The sequence below is a fragment of the Tyto alba genome, unplaced genomic scaffold (assembly GCF_018691265.1).
Source record: "Tyto alba isolate M040663 unplaced genomic scaffold, T.alba_DEE_v4.0 Super-Scaffold_1000006, whole genome shotgun sequence".
Classification (NCBI taxonomy): domain Eukaryota; kingdom Metazoa; phylum Chordata; class Aves; order Strigiformes; family Tytonidae; genus Tyto; species Tyto alba.
The window spans coordinates 3,970,879-3,994,601 of NW_024881272.1; the positions used below are offsets into that span (position 1 = coordinate 3,970,879).

General features: G+C 39.2%; 1 protein-coding gene across 1 annotated transcript in view; it reads right to left on the reverse strand.

Moving 5' to 3' along the window:
- The window catches only part of RC3H1 (ring finger and CCCH-type domains 1), a 67,569-nt gene that overhangs the window by 38,080 nt on the left and 5,766 nt on the right, over positions 1 to 23,723 (reverse strand). The window contains 1 exon segment of the mRNA XM_042786395.1: positions 5,810 to 6,178. Coding sequence (XP_042642329.1) covers positions 5,810 to 6,040 — 231 coding nt within the window. The 5' untranslated portion in view covers positions 6,041 to 6,178.

Sequence of the window (23,723 nt, forward strand, 5' to 3'; positions counted from 1 at the left end):
AACCATATCTTACAGTGGTCAGCCATAACTATTGCAACATCAACAGCCTCAACCGGGCTGTTTCTTTGGATTTGGGAAACAAATATTAACACCTTCAATATTTGCTTTCATGTTAACAGAACACTCCAGCTCCTTTTCAAAGCCACTGCCATTTTAGCAGTCTGCTTCTGTCTGGGAAGTTATACAAGCAGAACTGGCTAATTGATCAAACAACGCGCGTCTCATGCATTTGTGCAGAGACAGAGACAACACAGTCTCTGCCCTATTTACTGCTGTAATATATTTTGTGTAAATTCCTATTTACTCCTGCAAGCATTCAGTCTGGAACTGGCAACAACCCGAAATACAACTACAGCATCGCAACTCCCAGCAGACAAAGAGGGCCTGGAACAGACCTGGGACAGGAAGCTGGGTTCAGCCCTGGATTTCGATCTTGAATTAAGGTAGGTTTAGCACACATTCACAGCAGCGGTTTGGAATGCCATACACAGCACAACTCCACCAGCGAGACACAAGGACTGTCTAGGCAACTAACAGAAAGCTTCCCCCTCCCCCAGGAAAAAGCTGGCATAGAAAAACTTCCAAGAGTTAATCAAGCTATTCAACACTGTGTATCTGCATATCATTCCTGTTTCTTCTTTTTGCAAGGGAAGCTTCAGTGTAGAAATCTAAAAGTCTTGCACAACTGTACTGCTTGCAAAATGAGCCCCAAAGATGATTAGAGTTTAACTTTCATCTTAAACTGGAGCAAGTGTAGCACTGAACAGTAAACCAATATGCTTATCTTGTGGTTTCAGGAGTCTTCAGGAGAAGAGACTGTATTTCTTCATACACACACTTTATCTTCACTCATGTGATGCATCTCACAGTAAAACTTACAAATAATTTGCCCTTTTTCTGATTCCATTATATGCACTTCCAAGACTTTCCCCCCCCCCCCCCCCCATATTTTAGGGTTAGAATTATTCTAAACACAGCATCTACCAACAGAAAAATGGTAATGACATGATTCATAAGAGTGACAGGAGATCTGAATTTTAATTTTGGCTCTGTCACAGAAGTGCTGAGGGACAACTGAGAAATAATTAATCTCCAAAGTATTTTCACTTCCCCTTTGCAAAGTACCTTTCAAGAGCATAGAGGACCCTGTGGTCACTTCTGTTTACAACGCTTTTTGAGAGCCTCAAAAGAGATGCCCTGCAGAGTGAGTTCATAATTTTCAGTCCTCATTCAATATTCCATTCTCCCAGACACCACACCCTTATCACAGCTTTCACTGCAAATATATTTACATAATATAATAAACACCTCCCATGGGGGACTCCAACAAGACAGGAAAAATAATCTCAGATGTTTAATTACTTTCAATCTGTGATCATTTTGCATGCATCTGCCTTGGCAATGACTGCAAGTGTCCCAGCAGTGGAATGCTGCCCGTCAGCATGACTACTGGTGGCTGCGGGAAGAGGCAGGTTATGACGGCATGAGGAAGGGGACCGGAAAAGAATGCTAAAGCATCACCTCATACCAGGCAGTGATTTTGAATTAAGCATAATTTGATGAAGGATGTCAGCTTGAGTTGTCACTAATTACCATTAGACATCTAATTGCACAGAATGAGAACATGTTAAACAGACCAAACCCCATTTTGTCTGGTTTGAAAACCGTTTCCCCCAATTTCCCCCTCCCCACCCCTGCAAACGAAACGGATGATTTGCTTCCTGCCAAAAAAAGCCCCAAAACACAAACAAAACTCAAAGCCTACTGTCTTCAGTTCCTCAAGAGTTTGTACTAAGGACAACTTCTTCACAGATAATTCCTCTTCTGTGGCACCTCATCTCACCAAAAGTTACAATAAAAAAAAAAAAAAAGCTATCAAATGTGTCGGTAACATCACTGCAATTGTAATCTTCCCCTTTTAAAAGGGCTGCAAGTTAAGATCACTCCACCCATTCTCTCGTCACATACATTATTCCATTGCCTAATGCCTACAATTGTATTTATTGTGTCCAGCAGGAGACTACGAAAGAAATTAAAGTACCACAGGAATTTCTGCCACTTAATGTCACCTGTTTGGAACGTGCACAGTGCTGTTTCATTTGTTAAAAAAACAGGAGGGAAGAGCTTAGATGACAGATCAGTGATTATGCACCTTCAAAACACTGGCCTGGTGAATGTTTAAAATAGTTGCATATAGTGAGCAAACGTGTATGTTCAAATAGTTAAAATTCAAAACCTCATTCCCACAGAAACTGACTTAAAGGATTTCTTTACCCAAGAAGTTTAAAAAGCAAAAGTATCCCACAAATGCCTTTTTGATTTGTGTTCAAGGCCATTGTGCCTCCCTTCTCACAATACGCTTAGCTCCTGCTTAGGCGCTCAGCTATTTCCAGCTCCCCCAGGAATAATAATTCTCATCTTCCCTTTACAATCCCTCCTCCCCTCAGTCATCGTCTTACACAGCTGATCTTAAATGTGGGCTGATCTGCCCAACCACCACCTTCCAGAATAGGCCCTCTAACTACTGCTGATGTGTACCATGCTGCACTGGAAGAGCAAAAATTTGAGTCTCTGCAACAGTTAATTTTCACATCAAGGGTGGCTATAACCTGGGCAACAGGTTTCATTTTTGGAAAGGGGTGTGGAGAGAGAAAACTGAGAAACAGCCTGTAATTCAAGTAAGAAACCAACTCTTTTCACCATAAAGTGAGAAAACCTACACAGAGAGAGAATGCTATTGTCAGAAAAATAGGTTACTGCTCTCCCGGGTGACTGTGTGATAAATTTAGTACATTTTCCCCAGAAGTACAGTCCTGCTTATTTCACCCGTTGTGCCTGTGTGAAAGCCAACCAACATGACTTGCCCTGGAATCTTATCATAGCTGCCAGTCACAGCAGAATAGATTTGTTTCTTCAAACTGCCTGGTCTCCTCCTCTGCCTCCAGCAGAAAAGTGCTTCACACTTATATATGTGTGAACTCCTCTGAAGCCTCCCCAAAGGGAAAAGAACAGTTTGTTCTTCCCCCCCACAGATAAAAGCTTTAATTGTGTTGTACTGTATTTCCTTTTGAAATGAAACCTGTTTTTTGGAATGTATCATTTAAAAATAAAGTATTACACATATCCATGGACTCAGGTTAAGGTGTACAGGGGTTTGTTTGAGATTAGGGGATGTTAAGGACACACCCCCCCTCCTGTCACTAAACCAAGAAGTGGGAAAAAAACAAAACAAAACAAAACCAAACAAAAAAAACCAACACCAAACAAAAACAAAACAACAACAACAAACAACAAAACAAAACAACAAAAACACACCCCCCCAAAAAAAACACACACACAAAAAAAAACAACCAACCACAAAAACACCTCAAAAAACCAAACGGGCTTTTTTCACTGAAGTTGATGATATTAGTCATGCTTCATAAACTGGCTTGCTGCTTGCAAATCGTTTTTGTTGATCTGTACCAAAGAGAGCCCACCTTCTGAACAGGACAGAGTTCAAAATTACAGTAGTTTCTCTAAATTACTTCTCCTCCCTCCCCCCTTTTTTTTTTGTACTTAACCAAGCCTTTTTCTGTAAAAGGTTAAAAAAAAAAGGCCTTAGACTAGTGAAAAATAGCAACTGCTTGCCTGTCCTTCACAGCAAAGTAGTGTACTTATTTTCTAGTACTGCCTAGTCTGGTAAACACAACAACAGGTGCCAGGAAGGGAAAAGGGAGGAGAAAGGAGAGCAAGTTATATCGAACACTGATTTCATTCACATGCCCATTGAAATTAAGAGCTGGCAGGGGGGGAAGTGGTGCAAATTTCTCTTAAAGGGAGTAATAAATAAATCAGTAATAGAAGTCCAGCTAAAATCACAGATTACCCTTACCCTTTAGGTAACAGTGAGCAGCATACATGCAGGAATGAGTGGCAAATGAGGGGGAGAGACATACTGTCTCTTTTGGTGGCATTTGCAGTTTTAAGGCCACCATCAAAAAAGGTCCTGTGAATCTTGATCACATAAAAATTCAAGATATAAAAAGAAGCACAAAAAATATGTTATTAGTTCAAAATCAGAACCTAGAGTTCAGAGCACTCTCAAGACAAATACAGTACTCTGTATCATAAAGCCACTCTTCCTTCTTCATACCTCACACACATATGGATGAGGAAACTCTGGTTGGCTAACTAGCAAAACCAGAATAAAATTCTCAATTATCTGTTGCAGAAGCAGGGTGATTTTCCATCTCATTCCAGATGATCTTGTTTTTATGGAAATTTTAATTCAGACAAAGATCAAATTAAAGCTATTGCATAGCTTCTTACAAAGCTTAACAAATGCACATGAAACCACCAAAAAAATGCAAGAGGAAAAATATGTTTATCATAAGTGTGGACATTTGGATACAGTTGGAACTATTCCAGAAACTCCAGAGAAGAAGGACAAAGTTATAAGGGAGAAAAAGAATTACAATATTTATTTATGGCATCACCCACAGATTTCACACTGCTTGGAAGCTCTTCAAAGATGGTGGCATACGCATATCACAGAAATGGAGGCACACAGCCTCATGGCCCTCTCTTGCAGAGCAGGATGAGTCACTTAGGAACAACTCAATATTTAACTTCTGGTATAACTTCTATGCCATATACTGCAGAAGAACAGCAAATTAACTGTATTACTTGAGAAACCAAACAAAAAAAAGAAGTGGTAAAAGCACATCTGGATCTCCAGGTCCCAGTACCTAATAAAAACCATAAGAGCATCTTTCTTTCTTCCACATCTTTTAAAGTTCCTCCAAAACATAGCTGTTCCCTTTTCCCTGAACTAAACAGCACATGGAGTTTTCTGCTGCCTCCAACTCTGCCGAGCCCAGACACAGAAGGAGAACTAAGGAAAACAATAACCCCTCTACGATAACTGCATTCCCATCTACATTTTTGTTCCTCACCCACATGTTAAACATGACTGTCCCTCCTCATCCCAAGTTCACAATCCTGTACAGCCTTGGGAGGTATGGGTCACAGGAAACCACTAGTGATTTAGCCATAATAAGATTATGCAATTTAAGCCTGTGCCACAACTGAACAGGGCAATCCTGCTTTCCACACATCCCTGCCCCTTTCCTCGGGCTGCTATCAGTACCAGTGCCGCTGGAGTATTCACCTTCATCAGATCACCGGTTCAGCTCACCTTGTGAGTACCTGTTCCAGCAGAAAGAGGAGTCTCAGGCAGGCTCCCCCTATTCACCTATATGGATTTATATCAACATGTCAGCTCAGGAAGTTATTGGTCCAGAGCAGTTTAAAATTAAACATAACAGCTGCTACCAGAGGGGTCTGTCCCACAGCCCTTACTCTCCCCTCCTGCTTTCCGAACAACCCGACACGCCTGTAGGGTGAACATGGCAAAACAAGTAACCTACAACAGAAGAATGTCTTCCCAGCAGATAAGCTCACTGATCCAGTTAAACCTTTTGGCAGAGCATGACTAGGTAACAAGTAAATGAAGAAGGAAGGGAACAGAACCAACCCGTTCTAGTGACAGCCCACAGTTACACTAAATTAGACATCAAAATCACAGTCAGCAACTGGTATTATCATGATTTGAACTGTTGGTCCAGGCACCTCTACTACAGCATGTCAAAGGTTGAAAAACCTGTATTTGTCAGTCAGTATACAAAACGGTAGATGTTGTCTCTATACACCACTAACACCCAGTCATATCCTTTATTGACAAGTTGTCCTCCTAAGAAGGAAAACAACACAGATTTAAAAAACAAACAAACAAACAAACAAACAAACAAACATAAAGCACAGATACCTGAGCACCCACTAGCTGCAGCAAGGCTGAGTTCACAGGAAGGAGTTCAATGTCTGTATTGATAGTGGTCTGGTCAAAAGGGCATGCCTTACGGTGGAGCTTGTTGAGGCACATCTTGCAGACAGTGTGGCCGCAACCCAAGCTGATGGGCTTCCGAATTGTTTCGTCGAAAGTCTGTGTGCAAATCGGGCAGGAGAGAAAATCCGTCCATTGTGGAGCTTGTACAGGCATTGCTTCAGGAGTTAATTGACGAGACAAAAATCTAAAGCACAGATTCCACTGGAATCAAAATCTTTGAAAAAAAAAAAAAGTCTGTTTGTTTTTAAATATCTTCTGTAAGTACAGTCAGCACATAGTGTGAAACATAACCTAAAAGAAAACAGAAACAGAAAGTTACTATTCTCTACTGGAACAGGCATGCAAAATCCTTTGTGCTAGTTAAATACCCCTATAGCTGAACTAGGAGTGCAGCTCTGACATTAAGCAGAGGACTGAGTCACGACTTGCTTTAATTTCAGCTAGTCTCTGGCACTGGAAAAAACACTTAAAACTGTTTCTGCTGTTTTGCAGCTCAAAAAAAAAAATAAAAATCAAGATAGTTATCTATCTCATTGAAGTTGTAAAACTAATTAGCTTTCAGGTTTTATGTTCTCTTTTTTTCTTTACAAATGAGCCAATTAACATCAACTAGATTTGAATTAAAAAAAAATACAATTTTTGAAGGGCTGTTGTGCTTATTCCACTAAAATACTTTTTTACAGCGTTCATCATGAGCTTTATATAATTTTGCTTAGACAAATTTGCTTCATCCTCCACCTCTATCATAAGCCAGTTTTCTTCCGAGTTCAGCGGGCTCTGGATTGGCACACATTGATTCCGAGGAAACATCTGAGCTGCCATAGCCTCAAGACAAAATGGATGAATGGCTCAGGGTACAATAAGACACCATCTGCATGCAATACAGTTCACACGGATCGCTAGGCAATACTAAGTACTGCTACTACAGCACCTTCACACAAGCTGATCTGTACAGAGCTACACAGGACCACATGGACTTATCTGGTCACATCTCAGTTACCCTGGGAATCTCCATGCATTACTAAGTATAATTCAGCATTGATAACTTGCCCTCAGTCTGCCCATCAAGCAGCTCAATGCTTCAAGAGCAGGAAGAAAATTTCTAGAAGTCATTTTGGACTGGAAGAGTGACAGCTGTTTCTCAAGGACCTTTTTCTAACCCTGATTCATATAATTCATTGCCAACCTAGAGATTATATTGACAGAGAAAGTAACATCCTTAATGGGTTTAGAAATTACACTGAAACACTACAATAGAGAACCTGGAAGGTCTTTATTACTTGGCTCTTCTGAATCAAAATGCTAGGTGGATCAAATGTTACTAATTATAAGGGAATAGAAGATAAGACATCCCCTTGGGACAAAATAAATAAAAGCAGACCTCCTCATGTGAGGAGGAATATAAAAGAATAGACAGATAAAGTGATATGAAAAGAATCATTATCAGAAGGAAAATCACTAATAAAAAAATTTCTGATGTCTGGCTTACGTTCTATTACCAGTGAAGTTAGCAAAAAAACAGTGCAGCTCACATAGATTTACTACCACAGATTTTTCTATATCAAGCAGCAAAACAACAAAAACACCCAAACCACCCCAACCATCCAGATGTGTTAAGTTTCTCTTTTCCGCACACCACTGGCTTAGCTTTCATACAAGGAACATGCACTTGCTTGTTAATATCTGTTCAGAAAGTTCTTACATAAGCAAAACAGCAACGTTTTATCAAATCTTAGCTTAAAAAACAACCTCAAAATTAAAATCTCAATTCTAAGTAAAGGCAGAGAGAGAAACTTCAAGTTAGGACTTGTGCAACTCAGAATCAAAGCATTTTAAAACAGCAACAAAAATCTAATGCTAAAACAGATATTCTGAAAGGCCTCAGGCTTTTGTTCCAGAATGTAGTGCAATGTTGTTCAGAGTTAACATCATTTTGCCAAGGCAAACAATGAAGGGTTACTAGTTAAGCTTTTAGCCATGTTTCATCAACTTAACATTAAAGCTTAGTTCTCAACCTAAAGAAAAAAAATTACTTCTATCTTCAAAAGACAACGTACATCGCCGCATAGCCACTGTTTACCAGCCAACAAGGAATCAATCAGAAATCAATATGACCCAGACAGGGTGGTACTGAGAAAGCAGCACTGAGTGTGGTTAACCTTAACACCACCATTGCATAACTAGAAGATCTGCCAAGGTTGTTCAGGGTTCCCCCCAAATCACCTCTTTAATAGCAAATCAATAACTTTTTTCATCTTCTCAGCAGACAGCCAAATCCCATTCCTATTACTACTGTATCATCATAACCCAAAAGAAAACATTTATACATCTAAATTACTTGACTGAGTTGACTTCCCAAAACAGCCAGGAAATTTATTTACAAGCCTTTCCACCCTCCCTGACCCCTTTATATATTTAAGTAAACCTTGGTATCAAGTATTCCAGCCAGAATAATTCTTTGTAAACCAAATCTACAATAGAAATTACCTCAAAATTCCACAAAAATTCTGCCGCGAAGAGCAGTACACAGCTTAATAAATCTAGTGTGTGTGTTGTTGTGCCATGAAACAGCATTTCAGGTTTAAAATTTAAGAGCTGAATCATAACGCTTCCTTTCTATCACAGTGGTATTAAAATATCTACCAACAATTCCCAGACTCATCTGCAATTCAGAAACAATCTGACCAGTCTATTCGAAACATAGACTATTAACCAAGCATTAAGGAAAAGAGCAGTTTCTTACTGAGGAAATCTAAAACCAGAAGCTAACGTTGAACCTATACCACCAACACTAGAAAGTAGATGTGTATATGGAGACTCCACCATTCCAAGCTCTGAACTGGAAAAAAGGAGTTGAACACAACTTAAACACAAGTTAAATAATTAAAAAAAAAAAAAAACAAACCAAAAAAAAAAAACACAAAACAAAAACACAAAACCAAACAAGAGACATGTTGTTCCTAGCTGTACCTCTGGCCACTCCAGACAACTGGCATAATGAAATGGGTCATATTTATTTACAGTCTCAACCGTTGAAAGAGAAGTTTGGGGAGTCTGGGGAGGGAGGGAATAATTAGTGGTATCCCTGATCCCTTATCAAGGCAGGTCCCAAAAGGCTGGAGAACAATGGAGGCAAAGCTTCCACACTAGCACAACTCTCAGAAGGGTCCTAATGAGCCCAAGCCTGGCACCCAACTGCCACCACAGAAGGGCACTCAGCTGAATGCAAAACACCACAGCCCTGACTGTGGATGTGCAATCAACCAGAGAGGCATGTTACACCAGGGGTGACAGTTACCCCTTACCCACGGTGGGCTTCTCTCCCACCCCTCATTTCCCCAGACTCAGCAGTGCCTGTGGATGTGTGTTGTTGCCTAAATGCCAGAGGAAGGCCATGGATAGCACTCACAAAAGAAAAATGGCTGGGAGAAACGTCAGGAAATCATCTATTTCAGCACAGTCTAACTGCTGGAACAGATGGCTAACTGGCTTGATCCAGCCAACCTTTTCCCCACAGGAGAAAAGAAGAGCTGTTTGAGCAACAAACCCTGCTCTGCTAGTGAATCTCCCGAGCAGATCAGCGGAATTCCTCTGGTCCTGAGTAAAATGGGAACGGCATCACAGGGACTGACGGATCACGAGCTACATGCATACAGGCTGGCACCAAACCAAGCAGGGACTGCTGCCACCACAGCTTTCCACCTATATGATCCAGTTTTCCTGCTGGATCTTCAATCTTCAGACAAGGAAGCAGAGTCAAGTGCTGAGATATAACATAAATCTCTCCCAGGCACAAAGCATACAGATGGGGTATACACATATGAAGTGAAGCCGGGAAAGACGTCTGCCTTTTTGAAAGGTTTCTGACTTGCTATGACCTTGTAAGTAACTGGAAGCAAAATATTCTCTAACTTCAAAGAGCTACTTTAAACAGGAGAGATTACAGTTGGCAACAAAACGATGGAAACAAGACAATTTAATTATCACAGACAGCTACTGGAACCATCACCACTACAGAAAGAGAACACTTCCTTGTACAGATAAGGTAGGAAAAGCACATCCACACTTTCATGGTACAAGTTTGTGTTTGGTTTTTTTTTTTTTTGGTTTTTTTTTTGGTTTTTTTTTTTTTAAATGTTTCTCCAGCATTATGCCAGAGGTGAGCAACATGCAAAGAATGCAAACATTTATAAAAGACATACCCATTAAAATAAAATTCCCCCTCCCCAGTAATACTATGACATGACAAAAAACTAAGACATGACATCTGCAGTACATAAACTGACAAGAAGATGCAACTAAGAATGAAGATGCCCCAAGACACAGACCCTACCATTGGGACCAGAGACAGATATATTTCATTATTTCTAAGTTTGAAAATATAAAATACCTGCATGCAAGTCTCCTCCTGCTGCTTAGCTCTGCATAAGCTGTTTTTATCCACAGCTAGAACCACCTGAAAAAATTTCTCCTCTCTTCTGGGCCCGCCCCCATCCCCCCAAAAAATCCTTGAAATTCCATCCTTCAACCCAGACTGGAAATGTCACGCTGTAATCAGATCAGTGACCTGTCTCCTCTGGGACCCTGCCAGTGCTTCAGAGAAAGACAGGATCCTTCTATAAACCACCGGGACAACTGCTCAGCACTTTATCACATTCTTTACTCTGCCAGACTACAGCTCAGAGGGGTAACAGTCTCCTGTCCAAGCTGCGTAATGTCTGCAATGGCCAGAGCCTTCCACATGTAGCTAGAAAGCTTTGCAGTTTCAACCCTTGAGAATAAGATGTTTTTGAAATGCAGAACACTTTGTACCAATATCCACTGGCATCAAGTTTCACACATGATGACATACAGGAAAACTCTTCAGCTTTCAGTTAAAATTCACCTCCCTTTAAATTAACCACACTCTCCGAGTCCTTCAGTACAGGTAGCAAGTATATACTGACTTCTCCCACAAATGTGTTATTTGGACCCAACATGTACCAGCACAGACATATCATGTGCCACTTCGTCATGCACAAGTTAGCCCTGATCTTTCCCAGCAGCAGTCCACAGTAAGTCATGTTACAGTTTAAGGCAGATGACTCAGCACACCTACGGGGCACCCTCTGCTCAGTTTCTGTCATTTCAGTACATACCATTACCTGCTCCTGTGTGTGTACAGATCTCTCTATAGCATTTCACTAAGCTTTTCTTACCCAAGCAATATCATCGTCTCCTTGACACTTGAAGATCAAAACTCTGAATAATAGTAATTTGTATTGTCTGCTTTTTAGTCCTGAAGCTGTTTAATTTTTGCTGAGTCTTACTCAGAAATAAAACGAACAGAACTTCCTGTAGCAGTTAACAGTGAACACGTAAGTAAGCCTATTTACTACAAAGCTTAACACTATAGCAGCTCCTCACTGCCAAAACAAACTCAGGCTTGCCAACCAATCTGCTCAGGGAAACGCAGCTCTCTGCTAATCTATAATTTAATCTAGTAAAGAAAATATCATTAATTCTTTTAAGGACTCTTACTCCTTGATATTAACACACATTTCTGAGAAAAAGTAACCTAGCCAAAGATTCAGTTCTCTCTCCTGTGAGACTGGTTCTGTGATACAGTAACTACTTCAAAACCTCTCTGGCACTCAGGATTAAAAATAAATCAACAACCAAAATGGAATTAACAGATAATTGTAAAGCAATTCCTAACCAAAAAGGATTACTAGATACCCACAGGGCAATGCTAACCAACAACTGGATGCTTCCATACTTGTCTAGAGCCAAACAGAGATCACCAATTTTCACCAGTGCTTCACAAGCCATATTTAAATAAATTCTCTATTCCGCTGTGCTCTACGTAATAAACTGCATCTCTGAAATCACTTACGTATCTTTCCGCTCTTTCCTGAGAAGTGCGGGACCTAATGCTTTAAAAAGTCCTGAATATCATTTTAGGGAAAAACTGACCTGACAACCCATGGGAAACTCTGACCAGTCAAAAGTAATGGGTTGTTTATAGACTTTGTTCTCAAAAGGCACGCTGAAGCCACACACACACAAAAACACCCCATACTGCCAACTTCACGGTTCACAGAAAAGGATAAATCATGCTAGCTGTGTTTTCTACAACCAGTTCCACAGAAAAACCTCTGAAAAAAATAGACAGAAAGGCCATGCGTGATCAGAGAAGAGTAGGTAGGAAAAAAAAGCTTCTTACCTCTGCCCAGGGAACTCCATCAACAAGACATACAATAAGCCCAGAATACTATTTCCAATACATTGAGATTTCCCCCCCTCAGTTTGCTCTCTGAAACTTTGCTGCACACCATCAACTGACGGCAAGTACTTCACTTCCTCATTCCTCCTCCGCGCATGCCTGCTCCCAAGCACGCTCCCCAACACTGCTGAACACTTGCCCAGAAAACAGAGCTCTGTTAACAAAAGAAATTCCCACCCAACAGCAAACCCTGGAAGTTTGTGTGTAGCACATGTTCCCACCCTTCTTCCAAAGCTACATAAACATGAACAGGCTTCAGCAGCCATATAAGAAGTCTCTTAAAAGTTAGAATTCTATCCCAAACTCACTGAAGTTCAGTTAAATCAGATTCAAGATTTACTTTCTTTTATCCCCAGTAATTTTTATTTCGATTGTGAAAACAAAGGAAGGACTTTATCTACTTTCATGCAGAAGTCTCTTAGTTGGTAGTCCGCAAGGTACCTTAGGAAAATGGGGCTAGTTAAGGACAAGATGTTATCCCTCATTTGAAGCTTCCTGGTTTGTAACAACACAGGGGAAACAAAAAAAAAAATAAAACAAACCACCCAACAGAACACCGACATCACAACTCTACCACAGCACCTCCCCAACAGAGGATCTAAAAATCAATTTACAATGATTCAAGTTTCACAACATCCTGTGAGGCAAGAGCTAATGTCTTGATACAGAACGGAAAGCTGCTGAATAAAGTTATTTATCCAGTGTTTCACAGGGGAAAAAAATGGAATGAAACCAAATATATCATTTTCTTGACCCCTTATTCTCACTCAATTTTCAATCACTAGTCTTGCACCATTATGGTCATCAACATGAGAAGAGAAGCTTAAACATCCCTGCTCACACCCCCAAAACATACAACCTGCGCATGGCTTGAACATTAAATTTTTGGGGAAGATATACATGACTAACTTCATCATTTCTAGTTGATATTATACATCCCTTACAGCTTATTTAAAAGAAAGGGGAAGTGACCAACTCTTAATAGTAAATGGTTTCATGATCTATTACCTAGGAAAATTTTTCTACCAATCCTAAGGACTCCCAAGCCCACTGATGATTAAGTCTACTGAGTTAATAGCAGACAAGCATGTCTAGAACACATTTTTTTTTTTTGTATCAAATTAAAGAGTTCTTGCATTTGTCAATGCAAATGACTAACAGTAACACAATGATGAAACCAGGATTAAAAAGAAAAAACAAGGAAGAACCAAACAGATTAAAAGAAGAAAGGCAGAAAGCACTTAAAAATATCCACAACAGTTTTCAGAAAAGAGACTTTGACTCAACTGGTCAAATACTCAACAGCTATCATTGCTGTTCTTGAGGAAGCAAGAAAATTAATTACTTTTCCCAGAAACAAATACACATTTGAACAGCTGAACACCCAAATAATCAAAAGAATTGCAACAACCCCATATTTGAAAACTAGAGCTAATGTTCAAGCAATGAATGTGCCCCTGAAGAATTATATCCTGACATTACTGAGTCTAACGCCTCTTCCGAGTAATTGGGGAAGTTAGAGAGGACATTTCCTTATCCATACCACGACACCAAGAAAAACCTAAAAAAGGTTAAAGTTTGTGTGTCCAGGAGGACTATGACAGTTTTTCAGAGTTTATACAAGAGCCTATATTGCAAGAAAGTTTTTTGTTTTGTTTAAAAAACCCCCACATGCAACTTCCAGATTTGCTAGTGCTTGCCAGCAAATCACTCATGAAAGAAGCCATAGTAAAGATAAACAGGACAAGGTTGTAAATGTCTTCAGATGCAAGGGTAGAGACACACATTACCTCCTGGTGTCAGCCAGAGGAGTCACTACTCTTCCTTACTCATTTCTTTCTACAATGTTCCATCTGAACTGTTTGCCTAGTTGTTGCCTGGCTGAAGGCAACGGTTTTAAATGGAGCTCGTTAATAAACACAGGTAGGCAGAAATGTGGGTGGACAGTCATACAACCAATATATCATATTAACCAAAACAGTTCAACAAGTCAGCAGCACTAACACCTTATGTAATCTAAGTAGTGAACTTCAAGGACAGAAAGCAATGGAAAGTGGGTAGCATTCTGGAGACTGCAAATAATTCAGCTGCATAGGCACAAGGGAAAGAACAAGCACCTTTGAGTCCTAATCCACTGAAGCAAAACTTTTTTTTTTTTTTTTTTTACATATACCTTTTAGTGATCTAAAGTATCAAAAGCATCATAGCAGTAATAAGATTGGCATCTGTTAACACGAAACCATATTAAAGATCAAAATCACAAAGGGCAGTAACATTCTTTTCCACGCAGGAATAATCTACAGTTACCCAACTACTGCTACAGGCATTTGGTAGATGCACAGTAAATTTAGGAAAGGAGGGGGAAGATTCTGTTGCCACTGCAATGCCTTCATCAATTCTTAGACTGAGATATGCAGATATGAATCACTTAGTTAAGACCTAGCACAATTCAATGAAAGAGAAAGCATAAAAAACCCCCAACCTAGCAAAAAATTATAAAGTGTTGCTTGCCACCCACTCTTCAGTAACAGCTTCCCTCCCAACTTGATTCAGCAGCTCTAATTCTGCTTTGATGTTGGTGACGCCACAGCTACAATAACCCTATCATTGCAATGTGAAACGAGACAGAGAAGGGAAGAATTAAAATCTGGCTAGAGACACTGGTGAAACACTGTCCATAAAAGCTCCCCAGCCTCCCACCTACAATACAATCTTCAGTAATTCCCATCTCCATCCCACCCCCTGCAAATTTCTGTAAAATGAACTCTCTCAGGGAAAAAAAATAATCCAGAAATAGCTAAAGCTGGATCTTCTCATGTGCCTTCTGCATGCATGATTTTTTGTAGTGTACTGTGAAAACATTACTGAAAACATTTCTTCAACAGACTTACACAGCTAGATCTGAGGGGTAGTCCGAAGTCCCTCCTCAAATCCTTCCCATTATTTTCAAGGGTTAACATTACACTATTTACCCTCCAAAAAATCTTTTTATTTGTTTTCAAACTACCTAGCAGTTTTAAAAACACTGTAAGCTTCTCATGTCCAGAATTCCAGGTGCAATAGTAAAAAAATTCTAAAGTATATTGCCAGAGCGGTAATAAGTGAATACACCTTCTACTGCCAAGAATAGGAAAGAAGCTTCTATTTCAACAAGTCATTGAAAGTAAAACGTAAATGTAAAATGCCATTTTACATAGAACTTCACAGGTATTCAGCAAACAAATATATTAAGTGTCCATTTGAAAACTCTTTCAGAACTTCCTCTTTAGTTCCAGCCCCGTCCCTTTCTTTGATTTGAAGGCGGTTTTTCATCACTTAATAGATGCTGTCCCATTTTAAAAATGTATGTCAAACAGCTTCATGTTAATAGCTGTTTACATAACAGTAGTCTCTAATAAAGCTTAAGTTATTCCATTTACCTTCAAAGCAATTTATTTTGAAAGACTGCACTTAAACATCTAAAAGATCTTTTAATAAAAGGACAAAGTCATCCAAGAGCAGTGAAAACAACTAATGAATTTTTAAACAAAGCTACTGATGTAGTTGGTCGTCTGCTTGTTTTTTAATTCATGAGTTCATTTTAAACACATTATAATCGCAAGAAGGGATCTCTTATTATATGTTGTATACAAAACAACCTCTGGACTATTGTGATGTTATTTCAAAAGGCAGTGGAGCACCTAGTTTGCTGGCACATACATTTCATCATAGCAGGAGTTCACAATAACAAAAATTTTTTCACCCCCCGAGCTTTTCTGTACCCTGTTACACCCTTCTCTCAAACATTTTGAGACAGAATTAATAAACTGTATCAGCTTCAAGAATTCAGCTCGTCTACTTCAGGCACCTGTTCAATCAAGCACGTGATAGCATTTCTACATTAATGAGAAACCATATGGCACCATCAACTTCAGAGAAAAGATGCACATTTGAAAACAGTTGTCAAAACACTGTTCTGCTTACCACAACACTGCAGTTGTAACAACCACTTCCAAAAAGTGGAGGTAGGCAGACTGAGGAGTTGCTAACAGAAGATATTCTAGGTTTTCCCCATTTCTCTCCCACCTTAAGTCTAGCTGCACTCATCATGTCTAGAACTAAAAAGAGAATTGTTAAAAGATTAGTGAAAACACCCAAGCTGTAAACAAAGATCATAGCCACTACCTACAAGCGTGATACTCTAGATGAGATTTAACACCGCAGCAACAGAATCTCATCTCTACTAAGGCATCAGATAATAACCTGCATCGCTTAACACAAGCTAACACGGGTTAACCAGTCTTATCCTTGTGAGGACTGAAACAACCAGACAGGTTTTCATTCTACCACCAAAGAAGACAGATAGGTAAAGTTCAATTATTTGGCACAGTCAGTGCCATCACATGCATAGCTTACGGTGGGGAAGTCAGAACTGCTTCTCAAAGGACTCTTGTGCCAGCTCTAGATCTGATCTGACACGTGGCATCTACACCAGGGACCTAAGCCTGTCAAAACCAAATCCCTTTCCTTCCCACGTTCGCTTCTAACAGACTCCAAAAGCTGGTCCAGACCTATTAAATGGTCAAGCAGTCCTGGAAACATCAGGGAAGAGTAGGGGAAGCACAGAAGAGGGAAACTCTTTTAGCATCAACACAGATTTGTCACGTTTTCAGGTGTAGTTTCATGAGCAGCTTATTCGGGCACAACCAGGGCAGCACAGATTTTTAAGTACGTTTTCATTAATGGAAGCCATCTCTGAAGTATTGGCTAAATTTCAACTACTCATTTAATTGCTATTAAGCAATCATAATGATGAGGATGACTAGACTAAGTTTGGAATGATGAGAGTAGGTGAAATGAAATAAGTAACTCAAGCGATAACCCGTGGAATTGTTCCTTTACACTAAATCCACCCCCAAAATTACCTGTATTTCAATTACCTTTGTTACAGCTCCAAAAACCAACAGTTACAAAGAGGCCATCATGTAAATGCTGCAACAGCTGATACAAAAATAGCTTACAGGGACCAAACTAAGCCAGATACCCTCCTTTGGTGATCCCTGTAGTAGCTTCACTGGTAATAACAGTAGGAATATTAAGATAAAGAATGTATGTTTCACAGGTGACTGCCCTGCCTGTTTCCATGTACACAGGCTGCAACTGTGTTTTAGTATCATAACCTAGTCTACACTAAAGCACTGGAGTCACCCAAGGTTAAGAGGCAGCTTGTTTTAGAAATGGCACCAAGCCCGGAGAGAGTTTCAGCTCTGTTACAACAGTTGCATAAAAAACCCTCCAAAACCAGTCAACACAGTATTCAAGATTTTCTCCACACCTCTGAGCATAGTTTTGTTGTAAAAATCCAAACACTATTTAGCACAGACAAACCCGCTCATCACTTTTAAGTAGTGTTAAATTACCATTCATACAGGACTTAAAGTCTTTAAATATCAGCAGGAGAGGTCACAACTGTTGCTGAAAAGCAGGTTAATTCAGGTACTTCTGACTCAGAATGTAATTGAACCTCATTTGCTTTAAATGCTACTGGCACTCGGTGATTCAATTTGTAGCACTGCTAAAAAGAGCAGTTCCAGAGGCCAGAAATAGCCAGGGGCAAGGTACTCCTTTTGAATGAGACTTTTCATGTAACCTTCAATTATAAGGGGAAAAAAACCCCAAAACCTGAAATATTTTGCTGCTTTGCTGTTAGTCTCGCTTACCTTCCAGATTTATAAAAATAGCATCGTTTCTTTGCAGCTTTACAAGATCATTAAAAACAGTACTTGTGGTTTTAGAGAGTGGAAACAAAAGGCTTAAGTCTCAGGGTTTCCATTAAGCACCTACTCTTAACCAATAACAAACATCTTGGAGCTTAACCACAAAAATGAAAGCTGATTTTTTATTTTTTTTTTTAATATAGCAAACAATGCAAGACAGTCGTGTATAAGAGAAAAAATCCAAACCTTCAACATCCTACTGATTCTCCTATGAGTAACGGGTAAGAGGTATATTTATTTTTGGCAGGAGCCTGGATTCAAATGGGAAAAAGAAGTATCCTATCTCTCTTAAACGGTTTTGAATTATAACCTAAAAATTTCAAGTTACATAACTTGAAAATCATCCAAGCAAAAGGGCAAAATATAATAATCCCAGGAAGTTATCTATTAAAAACCCACTGCCAATTGGATGAATGTTGCTGCTCCAGCCTTGTAAAAACAGTTCTACTCCAGACATGTAATTTTGTCTTTTCAAATACAGTTCTCTTATTTACTGATTACTTTGCATGAAACTTGTTCTAAATGGAGCTGTCCATGAAGAGCAATTTTTTCATTCCCAGTTTATAATGCTAAATCTTAAAAGGTGTAATCCATCTCTGAAAACATATTACAACTGTATTACAGCAGTATCAGCAACTGGAATGATGGAAAATAAAGTTCATCAGACACAATCTCACAGGCTCTATTGCTAGAGTTCTATTAGTAAAAAGTGTGTAGTTCTCCACAGCAGGCTGAACTAGTTTACCTTTTTAAAAGCAAAGGGTAAACTTCTGTTAATGAACCTTATTCACAGAAGATTAGACCTCACTCATGGAAAACTAAGGACTAGAAGACACTCAGAGAGAAAACAACAGTAGCTGGCAGTCAAGCATCTTTGTTAATGGCAGCTGAAAAACCCAAATGAAGAACAATCTCCTCGAAGTAGTCACAGCCCACCCAGAGCTTTTAACAGACACTTTGTTACAGACTGCTATGAGACTACAAGTGCTTGAGCCTTCACACACACACACCCTGACTGCACTACTACCTGTTCCAGTACCTTGAGAGTAGTTACTGCACACATGGACTACACAGAAAGCTAGTTCTATTCTTAAAATTTTCTTCTTTTAGAGTCTTAAAATAGACCAGATGCACTTCGCTGCCAATGACACCTCTACTACTGCTGACCAAGCCAGGGTGAGTGATGAGTAAGCCTTGTAGAGACAATATTTGCAGGACTTGATCATTTAAACTTCCTCCGTCTTGTATTGTATGAGCCCCTGACTAAACTGCAGGTATCTAAATATATCATCAGGCATAGGAGGAGAAAACTGGGCATTGAAAGCATCTTGCCACCCATGCAGTGAACATCCCTTTACACATTCCTGTTTTTAGCTACTCACTGTTTTGGGAATAAAAGCAGTGACAGCAAGCTATAACTGCATGACAAACGATTCAAAAAAGAAAATTCGCAAAATCTGTAAGCCAAAGCCACTTAAGAGCACTACTGAAGCCCTCATATTTACACTGGGGATTACCTTCTTTAATATACAAAACCTAACAGGAACAAAGTATTTAAATGTATTTATTAGCATATTGCAGTCACTGGATTTTCACAGTCTTACTGTCAACTTTCATTCTGTAATGACAGCTCATATACCAGCTTGTCATATCACCACGACTGACTATTCCAGCTTCTCAAAAGCTATACTAATTCATGAAGGTAATTTCAGAACTTTTCAGTTGTGCTTGAAGGAGAGGATTGCTGTCACTCACCTCCCCTTCCTGAAAGCTCCCAACTACTGTCACATGAACTGGCAAGTGAAATGCTCTCTAAGGCTTTCTTTTTCCCCTATCCTGAGGAAGGGGGGTGGGGGAAATGACAACTAACATTTTTATTTATCAGGTGAATTCATGTATTACTCACAGGAAGACACATGGCAATGTGTTTTCTTCCCCCCCCCCCCCCCTTCAGATTTTACATAAAAGAAAATATGCCTGTGATCATTTTAATACCTAGTTAGTAATACTGACACCACACCCCATTCTCACAGCGCAGTGCCTAATGCGATAGCCACACCATTCCATCCTCAAATACCGATGCATAACCTATCTTACTGATACCAAGTATTTCTGTGAACGCCTTTATTCCTGGTGTGTCTTGAAATCATCTACATCATGCCCAAGCTTCAGCATGACAAGCCTCAAGTTGTTATTTTCTAAACTTGTCTAGCAAAGCTGAAAACCCACATAAAAATGGCTGCAATCATGTAATTCCTCCTCAGAAACACACCCAGAAACATCTCCACCCAGTCCTTCTGTGCTATTTTGTTAGAAACATTTGACTGAGAAGTTCCACTGAGAAAGGAGTGACCAGAAAAGCTAACTACAGACCTCTGCTTGCTGAAGCAGCGTAAATCCTCAGACTTAGAAAACCAGGGTGGAAATATTTAATTTCTATGAATTACAGTGCAGAGACGTTGACACTTTATGTAGAATAACTCAACTGACTAACTTCTTATACACCTGGTACAGGAATAAATGCTTAAAGAAAAACCCCTGTAAGTGACTTGCCAGTTTTTATGTCATCTTATTAGTCCTATTTTTATTCCTTCCTTTTCCTGAATGCTACAGAAATGAGACAGAACTTCACATATTAAGGAGAGATGAAAATTTTGCCAAGTATTTCCCCTCATCCCCCCCCCGGAATGCATTCTGCAAAAATTACAGTACTCCGTGAGAAGTCTTCTTAACTCTGATAATAATTAGAGAAAGGGATACATTTAGTACAAGTATAACCTATGGAGTTTATTATGCTTTGGAGTCACAAAGCTGTCAAGCCTTTCCTACCAGATCTCTCTTGCTTTAACCAGAATTCTGTCCTTTTTTACCAGCCACCCTCAAAACAGGAGGCTGAAAGGGAAATGCTACTCTCAAAATCCAAGCAGGGTATCACAGGTGACTTATCACAATACAGGTCCTTAGCCTGGAATGTACCAACCTGGTTGTGCCTTTTTGTGTTCTGGTAAAGTGTTTAAGAGAGCTTTGTCCCTAGCCTTTATTTTTATTATTAAAATAATAAAGTGAAGAACTATCTTGTACTGGTAGAACTTTTATGACTACATCCAGAGTCACCAGTAAAATGCTAAGCAGCATCACTGATGGGAAAACCAAAAAGCTACGTTTCCCAATGCTTTCTGACACAAGTCAGAAGATTATTCCCAATACCTCCAGTTGCCTACTGTTACCAATAGGCAGCTTCTTACTCTTATAAAAAAAAAACAAAGAGATGGGATGATTCAGAGGTTTTCTACAGTCAACCCTTACTTTGAGCAACTTTTCTGTGCACTAAATCACAATTATCGATGCAAAACAAATTATTAATCTCCCTGAAGATCCTTAACACAAATACATCCTTAAGTTTGACAAATTAAATTGATGATTCAGAAGAGAAAAACAGAATAATCAAGTGAGCTGTCTTCAAGTCAGGAAAAGGCTCTGTATAAAGTACAACACAGCAGATAAACAACATGAAAAGTTATCAAAGCAGCAACATCTTCAGATAGCAGTCAAAACTTGATTTAATACAGAACACAAACACAAGACACTAACAATGTACACAAGCATTAGCAAGTCCAGAAGACAACCCTGACACCTCACACCTTTTTTGTAGAGTCCAACAACAGCTGGCAACAAAACAGTTACATTTAAAATAGCCTGGACTATTCCAAGCAACTAAAGTTTAACTAGTTCTCACTTTCCTGAATAACATTTTCTTTCCACTTGTTGTATGAGCTGCCTACAAAGAAGTTACAGTGTCCATGCTTCCATCCTTAAGGCCTGGTTAAACAAGGAAGACTAAAATTGAAATTCACCATTTTAACTGAGGCTTTTTGCAGCACGCAGACCTCTCTTTTAATTAGTTCTACAGGAGGCCTTTTCACGCAATTAAAACAGGAGAATGACTCATAAACAGGAAGGACAGCCCAAGACATAGCCTCTGGTTTAATTTACCCAGTCCATTCCACCCAGACATTTTAGCCCAACTTATTTTTATCTTTCTCCCTTCAAATTTACAGCAACAGCCAAAGTAGTCACAAGGGAGTGCGCCATGAACAATGCTCCCTAACTTCTCACCAGTTCCAGAGGAAACAGTGACATTTTGATAGTCCCCAGTAAAGTCCAAGAACAAAGAGTCCCACGGTTGCTCCATTACCCGAACAGTCCATCCTACAAGTCTGAATTGTCAAAACAATTAGATTAAAAGGCAATATGCCATCCCTGTTACCTGCATTAGCTGGCTGAATTGAATACCACCTCATATCAGAACAAAGTTTAAAAAAAAAAAAAAAACAAAAAACCCCCCCCACAAAATAAATAAATAAATAAATAAATAAACACACACAAAAAGAAATCACTTACAAGGAATGTAACTAATACCAGAGAATGAAAGATCATTAAACGGGAGAGGTGAAAACACCCATGGATCCAGGAAAAAAATATCCTACAAGAAAACAGAGCATTTTAGCAAGCAAAGAAATAAAAACACCTTACAGAAAAGTCATTTCAAGTCTGGAAAGACAGATGGGAGAACTGTATTTTTTTTGTAATTGCTTTAGTAATTTCTCAGACTTTGCCCCGTTCTGATCTATTGTTGAAACAAAATCAATGGTCTCTCTACAAAGAGAGTAGTAAGATTAAGAATTACTGTCCTTCTGGAGCTAAGAGCTAGTATTTTTCCAGCTTCCAAACAGTTTTGAATTTTAATGTCTACCCACACAATAATTAGTACGCATGCAGGTGACCAATAACAACTTCATTATTATAACAAACAGCTATTTATCAAGATCTTCTGAATTTGATGGATTCTGTCTCTTACAACAGGGTACTTTGTCAGTTTGGTACCATACAATGTAAGCAGCACCTGAGATCCTCACACATGTCTAAAACCAGTTGTTCAAATGCTATGTAGAATAAGCTTCTTAATTGCTCTAGAGGACCTCAAGAAATACCTAAATAACCAAGCTAGAAAATATATCATACATTACTGAGAAGATTTTTCATTTATAGAGGGCAGAGGCTGAAACTTGCTTCACAGTACGCATGCATTCCTACTCTTTTTTCCATACCTCCTATGTGAAGCAGGACAGCGCTTTGCTGTTTCATCAATTCCACAAACCGCTGTGGCACAAAACCCAGGCTTGATTTTTGTAAAATTAAATAGGAATTTTAAATTGTGAAATATCACGAACAGAGATGATTGCTTCACTGGATGCATAAGCAGATTTTTCAAGATTTAATTAGCATGACGTTCACTTGTAAAGCCAAGGGAAAGTTTTCTACTGAGTCTCCCAGAGAACAGCTTATACTCAGAAACATGAGACAATTACAATTAGGCCTGCATAACCACCAGAATTATTAATGGTCACAAAATCATGTTTTGTGCAGTATGCCACAATTTCAGAACACTATGTAAGCTAATCAAACTCACTTTCTACCACTTCTTGCAAATCTAGTGGCTGTTAATTTCAAAGATTTTTGCATCTCGGCACAGAATAAAAAAAAAAGGGCACAAACAACTTTAGTCTTGCTGTACTGTGACTACCAGATTCATCAGATACAAATACTAGATAAGGAAGTCTTAACACTTTCATTTGTTTGTACAGTTCCTACCATCAAATAGTACCTGAAGGACTTTCATTCTAAACTGATAACAAAGGGAAAGGGGGGGGGGGGGGGGAGAGAACAAGCTGAAAAAAATCTGACTTACAAGGAAAGTAAGTCAACAGTAAGTTTTATTTCACTCATTTTTGAAGGGCATTTATATTACACAGTT